Raw genomic sequence first — 9,955 nt, forward strand, 5'->3', positions numbered from 1 at the left:
CAGTATGATGTACATAACTTTTGTGGGGGTTTACAAGCAGTTATTTCATGCCAAATATTTATAGTACATGTATACATAATTCATTTACAAACAAAGGGTATTTCACATGTATAACAAAACAAGACCCAAACACAGTAAAATGTAAAAATATTTATTGATGAACTCTGTAACAACACTTAGAAGTTATTTATTTCTTTTCTTAAATACACAAAACTTGCATAGCATAACTGGTATTGCACATTTTACATCACTTCTAGATCTACATGTATAATGTTGTTGTTTTTTGTTTTTCACAACAAAAGACCTGTTCTAAATACTGAAAAAATATTGGGCTTTAACAGTAAAATAAAGTCTATGCAAGTGTAAATGGTGAATGTACAGCTAAAAGTTAACAAAGCTTTAATTTTGTCATGATTATTTCATACCACAAGAACAATCAGTAACCCACAGAAATGTTGTTTGGAATGTATTGGTATCCTTCAACTGATAATAAGATTAGGGTAGTTTTTTTTTCGATTTCAGTTTAAATATTTTATCCGAAAATGTTTGCTGTTATCAATAATTGGTGAATCTCCATTATGAAAATCAATTTTTTTTAAATAAATAGCTAATTTAGCTCAACTTGGTAGGAAAAAACAATGAGCATATTATGTAACATACTTATTTTCATACAAGGAGCTTCGTAAGGATTATGAAAAAAGCCGTTTTATACAGGTAAGCATGTATGTAATGAATGCAAGAAAAGTCACCTGTATGTCTGATTCTGGTAAGAATAGACATATACTGGATAAAGTTCTTTGTTACAGTATGTAACTATGTTGACTAAAGAAATTGTAAATAAAAGAAAGTTACTTTCCTCAGACATACGACAGACTATAATAAAGTTACTAGGCAAACTGTTTCTAAAGTATCTAAACATGAGTCAAACTCTGCAAAAAGAACAAAATTAATAATAAAACAATTTACAATAAACTTAAATGATCACTAACTATTGAACAACCTTTAATTGTTTAGCACAAAATATTGTTTGTTCAACAGATTTAAAGCACCAAGTCCATTGTATTTACCGGTACATTGCCATGAGTATTAATCAAAGTTTGCGATAAATTTAAAGAGATCACAAAAATTTGGTAGCCATACCCAGATATGTAATTTTGTGGAAATGTAGTTACACACATCATAGAAATTTAAAAAAAAAATAATTGTAGAAAAATAAGGAAGAAAGGTGATCCCTCGGAAGCATAAATCACAACAAAATTACATGAAAATTGCAGACTCACTTTGATTGTGTCTGTACACTAAGAAGTCAAAAAAAAATTTGGTGGCACATGCAGATACATGTGTCATGAAATCTAGTGGAAATATTCATTGTATATAATGTAAAATTAAGAATAAAGTAAGAAAATATCACGAAAAAAAAAGGCCCGTTTAAATATGCAGATTATCACGGTTGGTTCACATGGTAAGGAGAGCTAGGTACAATGGGATCTCCGAAGGCACATTGTGACTCAATAGCCAAGTTGTACTTGTTACCTTCTCCATTCTTATACTTGCTTGTTACAATTCTAAACCAGCCATTCTCACCCTGAAATAATTGTGTTTGAACATTTCAGTTATCTAATAAAAATGTTAAACTTGTTCTTACGTTGCTTTGATTAAAATACCAGTAAGGGTTGCATGAAAGATGAAATATACATGGATTTCATACATTGATTATTCAAACTGTAATGAAAAAGGTGAGGAATACAAATACAATTCCAAGTTGGGTTTAATAATTTTATTTGCTACTAGTTTCAAGTAAAATGATACTCTTTATCAGGCATCATTTGACTATTTAATGTGAAAATCCTAGAATTCATGAAAATGCAAAGTAAATCATGAAAGATTAATTCTATTGTTTGATAACTACCATTCTTATATCAAAAAGATCATCGGACTTGTGGTAAAACACTTATATAAAATACCACATAAATACTTTATTGATACAAAATAAAACGTAACTGTTAAAATAAGAAAACACAGAATTGTAGGATAAAATAACTCCTGATAAATAAAAACAAAAGACAATGTGTATTTTCAGACTACCATGGTGGACAGGAAGTATGCATTTATTGTGTTGCCTCGTATTCCACATTACATCCTACTGCTACCGAACTTCTTACGATGCTTACTTTTCGTCAGCTGCAGATCTTTGATGTTTTTAATAGCCACAAAATTTTAAAAAGTTTTGGCATTGTAAACACATTTTCCCAAATTGTTTTTATACAAAAAATTGAAGTATCTTACCCAAGGGGTTCCCCAAGAATTTCGGCCAACCCAGTACTCTGTACCATCTGAAGCCACGCCCCATCCTACCACTGAGATAATGTGATTGATCTCTGAGAACATGTGGTATTCTTGAAACACTCCCCCTTTATATGCCTCAAGACCGTCTGTAGCCATTACTCCACAGCTGAAAATCAAGTTTCACAATTCTATCATATAAAGTAATCATGAAGCTAGAGATTCCATAGGGTCAATATTTCAATTCTTTCATTCATTCTTTCATTACTTCTTGACAGCTGTATATCTAAAGATGAGAAAATAATTGTTCAAAAAAAGAAGAAGAAAAATCAAGCTTCTTTAAACTATTCAAAATTTTGTAAAATATACAATCCAGCCGACAGTTCAAGTATATAAAGAAGACCTGCATGATCAAATCTGAGCTCTTGGCATTGACTATTTTCACACAAAAAGACTTTTTCTTATATACATGTAGGTCTATGTAAACTATGTGACCCCCCTTCATTGTCAGTACCAATTTGGACCACAATTTATGAAACTTTTGGTGTAGACAACAAGGTGATGCTACATGTCAAATGGCTAAGCTCTGGGGAAAGCACTTGTACATAATATTAAAAAAAAATTTGTATTGCATATCACATGAATTTATATTTCATTCATAAACTCTTGCTGTTCTTTTTTTTCCCTTAAGCTATATATGCAACCCATTTAAATTACTGCATCAGATGCTTTCCACTCTGTGAAATATATTGCAATCTTTTATGCAAAACAAATTAAAGTCTTCTATTTATCCAAGAAATGACTGAACAAAACTTTGATTTATGGTTCACTCTACCAAAATTTTATGTAAAAACCATTCTGATTGGTTAAATGAGTGTATGACATCTAGACCCCTTGACACCTCGACCCCTTGACACCTCGACCCCTAAGACATCTCGACCCCTGACACTTAGACCCCTTAGACACTTAGACCCCTTAAATATACCGGACATTTCGACCCCTTAATTAATGTATTGTTATATTAGGAAAGTCCGTGCTTTAATTACATAAAACACAAAGTAATGACTAGGTTAGAACATTTTCAGCCGTTTATTAATAATTTATGTATATTTTTTACAAACACAGTAACACAAATAAATATACATATACACACATTACATACACACATTACATTGAAACAACAATACATAGAAAACGCAGACACTATCACTTTATTTATATACATGTATGTAAGAACTACATTATTTACAATATATACACTTTTTCAAACTGTATTTTTGTATGTCTTATTGCTCTACAGCGTCCAATAACACACTTCCTTGTCTAGAAGTTTCCGTAGATCGACCCTATTTCTAGAAGGAACTCCTCACAAACAACATCATGAGCGTCATACATGTCCCATAGGTCCATCACTTTTGCGTCCATGTTTCTGTTCACTTCCCTTCAATACAGAGGATATGTTAGCATGCTTATATGAAGAAATCGTAGATATAATATATATTGCAAAAACATTTAAAAAGTACACGAAAATACATATACACACGCAGATATATTTACTTGATATTTATTCACCGTGATAAGCATTTATGTTAATTAAATTTTTTTCAATGCATTACCTGTCAGTGACATTTGACGTATCTTGCGCATGACGTGTAACGTCGAATAGATCAGGTGTTGCTTCATCTGAAGGGGCGTCACTACAAATACTACAAGTGAACTGTACGACGCTTAAACGTTTACGTGCCTTGTAATAATCTATTCTACTGATACCTGCAAAATACAAATTTTTCATCTGATAACAAAATTTAAAAAAAAAAATTATGTTTTATTGATAATACATGTATATACCTTTCTAATGACCGATAATCGGATTAGTATCGGAACGCGCCGGTGTTAATCCAATTACGTGTCACTGAATAAACACATACATGTAATACCGATAATTTGATTATTTAACGGCACGCGCCGGTGTTTATCCTATCACGTGTCACGGATTAAACACATACATGTTAAACAAGCACACGGGAGATGTATGATGATTTGTCATTTTCATTTTTTGTGGTCAAAATATGTTTGCAAGCGATTAAATGTGTATCAAAAATAAATCCTTTATCATTTAATAATTTTATTGGATACAGTTTGAAGCACACTCATTCTAATTTTCACTGTTGCAAAAAAGGAAATTTTAATTGTTTTAGTAGTGAGTCATATATATTTTTGTAAATATCTGACAGACCAAGTCAGTCAATAAATATATCTTCAACTATATCATTTACCTAAAATTACTGATAGTATTTTTTTACTTTGATAAATATGGGGTCAGCTTCCGTTAATTATTACGCAGTCAATAATTACATTTCCGTAAACTATTACACACAATTCAATATTTCATTTAGTATAAACGTTCATTGCCAATGTAACATTTATTATCACGTCTTACAAAACAATAAACTGAAAAATGAAACATTACTAACCAGTGTTGCAGGTTCTGTGTTGCACCTTCTCACAAATGTCACATGTGACGGCATGTTGTAAAGGACGAACAGTCTCCTCGCACGCAATACACAAAACCGACATTATCATTTAATAAATTATCATTTAATAAAGTAATATGATTATGAGAAATATACACACAAAAAAGTCTGTAATACTATTCCTTCACTATTTATGAGGCAATATTAATAGGAAACACGCTTAATTTTAATAATAAAACTGAATTGATGTAGAAAATTCGCGTTTTTATGTATATCGTCACAAGTTTGAGTAAATGATATGATTAAAAAATGTGTGAAAGTAATTAGCAAAGACTTTCTATAACATCAAAGATTATTTGTTACGCACGATGTTATATATCTAAAAAATGATTGTTACTTAATGCGCTAATGACGTAATTAGAAATTAGCACCATTACATTAAACCACGGGACTTTAATCCGATTTTAGTCAATAATTAAACAAATAAAAACTGTGATTTGTTTATTAATCACCAAAATTAAATTTAAAAAATGTAAATTTTGCAACTAATATTTCAAAAAAACATATAAATTTAAAGAAAAAAATTAAATATTATATAAAAGTCTTACAATATTTTCAAAATATATTTATGGTTCTTTTACGGTCTAACATTTAAAACAGGGGTCGAAATGTCTTAGTCAGTAGGGGTCGAAAAGTCATCTTACAAGGGGTCTAAGAGTCAAGGGGTCTAGATGTCATCTTAATATCCTAAGGGGTCGAGAAGTCAAGGGGTCTAGATGTCTTACTTCCGGTTAAATGAGCCAAAATATTATGTGTTGGTATATCTAACAGCATTTTATGTCAACATAATTCTCATTGGTTTAACCGGCCAAATAAAGTTATATAAAAACAAACCTGATTGGTCCACTTGCATATATTTCAGCCATCATCTTGTCTCTTCCAGACACAGGGCCATAATCTGCTACCTTGGTTACGTTGTACACTGACAGACTTTTACATTTACCAAATGTTGTACATGTACCACACTGATCAAATGTATTACATTCTGAAATAATAAATAAAATACAAAAATCTGGATAAAATGTGACCTCACAGAAGCATTAATCACAACAAAATTACACGAAAATTGCAGACTCGGTTCGATTGAGTCTGTACAATCATGTGGGTTAATGAAAAAGTGCAACATCACTCATGCCCACTACCACTGGTTTGTGTTATACCAACAGACAGGGGAATTATCCATTTCCAAAAAAACGTTTCCCCTTCTCAGATGAAAAATCCTGTGATAGTTGGTATTGAAATACATCTTACTATGACGAAAAAGTTGCCTGAATAAATGTACAATGTAATGTATGTATTTTTCAATTAGGCAGTGACTTTACACATGTGCAATCTACTTTATCAGGAATTTCATTAATTTGTTCTTTTAGGTTCTATACTATGATCTATGAAGTTCATTTCTTTCTCAAGGAAATTAGCAGAGTCCCTGATATGACTTGAATCAGTGACCTCTTTATTCTAAAAAATCAGTGACCTCTTTATTCTAAAACAACCGTCCTATCACTGCATTACTGCTCTAGTTAAATAGATGACTTTCTAATAATAATTAAATAATTGTCCTTTGTAATGCAACTTGACATTTTTAACTGTATTTAATTTGATAACTATGACTGACATACTATGGTGAATGATATTATTTATCTGTGTTAATTGATTAACTTGTATTGTATTGGGTTACCCAGTTAGTTAACATATCACTTATCATGGTAATTTGATCCAGTTATGTGGACACTGGTACAGCATTACACAACCTCATATACATATATATTAGACATTTATTTCTTATCAGCACTTGCATAACTGGTATAAAATTTTTTTCCTCTCCTATAGAATTTTTATAAAATCTTAACTTATCATTCATAATGTCAACACAATATTTAATATATTCAGTCATCTTTCTAAATGGGACCGGTGGAATCAATTTCAGGTTGCCAATTTTGAAATTATTGCCTCACACTACTGTGAAAATGAATACAACACAAATGACTCTGGATGTTTTTACTGTGAAAAAATCTTACAAAAAATTGTACTACATTGACAAATAAAATGCATAGAAAATCACTAATGATAATCAACACTTCCCAAAGTACATGTAATATTAAATTTGAAAGATTTAATTAAGTAGTAGAACATGGCTACACTTCCTGGCTAACTCAGCATAACATAGAGCTGCCAAGGACCAGAATTACAATGACTAATTTAACAGATATAAACAGAAAACAAATTTCAATGACCATTTTAATAGATAACATATTCCATTGACCAATTAAATTGTGCAAATTTCAATGACTGATTAACAAGATGCAAATTCCAATGACCAATATTCAAAAGATAATGATTTTTTTTACTCTCATGGGCAATGAAATTGATTCAGTAGGTTAATACAACAGTAAATCTAGAGAAATCAACACATACAATTTAATATATTCTAAAAAAATATTCAAGTAAAAAGCTTACTTTGATCTTTTGCCTGATAATTGTTGCAAGTTTCATCTGGGATACCAGACTTATGGGCATATTCATACACTCCTCTGTCGTCTCCACCCTCACAAGATCCCGCCCCTCCACAGTCAATCACATTTTGCACAGAGAGATAAGCAGAAGGCCATGCCCCACCTCTCTTAATGTTAATCCGATCAGCTAGAGCACTGGTAGAGCCCATCGCCCAACATGATCCACAATCTATATTAGAAATAGGAATAGGATTAAATACTAAATACATCTTAAACTATAGTGTTGTGGTCTATCATGAATTGGCCTACTTCTCTAAACTTCTGGTATCATATGAAGAAACATGGTTGCGACTGTATATATGTTTTTTTTTTCTTTTTTACCAAAATTACATTATGTATAAAAGAATTAAATTCATAAACCATGAATTTTTTTTGCTCAGATAGACATGCTGTTTAAATAGAATATGGGACAATACTATTATAACATTCTTTTGTTTAACATAGAATTGGCCCAATTGTTCAATTGTTACTGAATGATGTAAACTGTCTTATAGTTACATGGCCCCCTATTTAGTTAAAATAGCCTAACTGACAAGGATGTAACTACATGGAAAGAGGCGACTAAATGAAAGCATAAAAATCAAGAAATTTTATTTACATTGAGGAATATGCTGATTTCTTGTTGTACTGACGTAATTTCTACCATCCTTGTTTCTCCAATCAAAACTTGTTGGTAGATCTTCAGGTTGCAGCTTCTCACTAGGTCTGTCATATGTTCTGAAAGCACGGCAAGATAAACATTTTTAATAAGGAAACTTATGAGAGAATCCTATTTACATATAAAAATACAACTTTCCATTTAACAACTTTTCCATCATCACCACTACAGGCATTTAAATTGAACTTTCATTTATAATATTATACATAATGGCTGTTTGATTGCTATATATGCCCCATTGAGTTTATAAAATTTAAAAACCCAAAGCTAAACAGGTATAGTACAAGAGTCAGGGTTCAATTTGATCAAGCTCCAAATCTTAACATCTCAAAATTAAAGGCCCTTTATGCTACGGAAATGCTTTTATTTCTCAAAAGATTTTTTTGTTTGGTGTCCTGTTAAATTAGTTTTAAAAACTTTTACTCATTGGCCAATAACCTGAAAGCATAAAACATAAAATTTTGAATTCTTTCATAGATCAAGTGAAGCAGTTAAAATGGAAAAATCTGCGAAGGAAAATAAAAAAAATATACTCTGAAATCAATTAAAAGTTGTAATTTTTACCGATTCTTAGCAAGATAAGAGTGAAAAGCATGGTACTGTTTTTCATTTTTGGGTCAATTTGCAAAATATTATAAAAAATGTTTATTAAGGGAAAACGGGGTGAGGGAATGATCTGAAAATTTGCACACAAGTTACTGGTCCAGACCTACTTTTAATGCTAAACAAATCTTGGAAAAATATTTCCAATCCCGTCATGTCAAAAATCTGAGTGGAGTCCCTTTAACCTTTATTGCTGTCACAAAACAATTTAACTTCAATCCTATCAAGTAATTGACTAACTATGCATTAATTTACATAACATCTATCTAGTATCACATGATCGAATAATACTTTGTAACTATCTATATCTACAAGTCATGTGCACCGCAACTTGTCTGCACAAGCAATCAGACCATGTATTTGTCATGCAGGCCTAAGTGTCAATAAATAATGTATTTTTTCTTTTGATTTATGCTTAGAAAATAAGATATCATTCAATGCCAAAGCTGTTGAAATTTGTCCAAATTACTGTTATTTTGAAATGCTATTTCAACTTTGTTGCTTAAAATCCCATTAAACATAATGGTAATTACAATAAAATAGTCAAGTGTACTTAAAAAAATTAATATAAATGGTAAATTTCTGACATTTTTTTCTACAGTATGACTCCAATAAATTTGTTAAAAATGGATTTAAAACTAGAGCTGTCATTGATTCAACAATATATTGATATCAGATAAGTATGAACGATACACCAATATATCAATAAATACTTATAATTAAATGTCTATATAACTTACTTTCATACCTGTTCAACCCTTTACTCAAAAGATAATCATTTTTATTCACTTCAGTGTAAACATAATTTGTCAATAAACTACAGACACAAGGCAGTCTGTATAATCATTTATGGAAACTTTTAACCAAGTATATTTTTTTGCTTTTTAAATTTTTTTCTTTACATTAGATAATTTAATTCTAAATAAAAAAGGTTTCAATCAATTAATAACTACAGGTAATATTAATTACCTTCAGAGTGCAAAGTAGATGCATCCGAATAATTTCCCAAACTTACCAATTAATTTTGCTTAGCTAAGTTGAGACAAGCATATAATAAATTCAGCTGAGACTGGAAGCTATTATGTAAGACAAAACATGAACAGGCTGAATGGTGCTGGTCACCCTGTCGATTTATGCAAATTAGCTGAGAATTCAACAGGGTGACACACTGTTTATTCAGTATTACACAGGAATCGTTTTTTAGGATTATTGTGGACACAGGCACGAGTATCTCAAACAGGTATATTTATTAATATACATACCTGTCTCAAATGAAAAAAAAAAATTTGCCCCCTTTTTAATATACTATAAGTTAACTTCTATATTTTTAAGGCGGCAATTTTTTTTTTTTTTTTTGGAACCAA

The 9,955-nt window shown here is 30.7% G+C and overlaps 1 protein-coding gene across 1 annotated transcript; it reads right to left on the minus strand.

Moving 5' to 3' along the window:
• Nucleotides 1-137: 137 nt before the first annotated feature.
• Nucleotides 138-8,047, minus strand: LOC132742494 (cathepsin Z-like; the record flags this gene model as incomplete). The annotated part of the gene is given in 5 exon segments (XM_060730934.1): nucleotides 138-1,585; nucleotides 2,287-2,452; nucleotides 5,652-5,802; nucleotides 7,275-7,499; nucleotides 7,929-8,047. Coding segments are annotated over 5 exon segments (802 nt in total), but the record flags the coding sequence as incomplete, so codon positions are not given.
• Between the last annotated feature and the right edge of the window lie 1,908 nt (nucleotides 8,048-9,955).

Source organism: Ruditapes philippinarum, unplaced genomic scaffold (genome assembly GCF_026571515.1).
Source record: "Ruditapes philippinarum isolate M1 unplaced genomic scaffold, ASM2657151v2 ctg391_1_1_1_1, whole genome shotgun sequence".
Classification (NCBI taxonomy): Eukaryota; Metazoa; Mollusca; class Bivalvia; order Venerida; family Veneridae; genus Ruditapes; species Ruditapes philippinarum.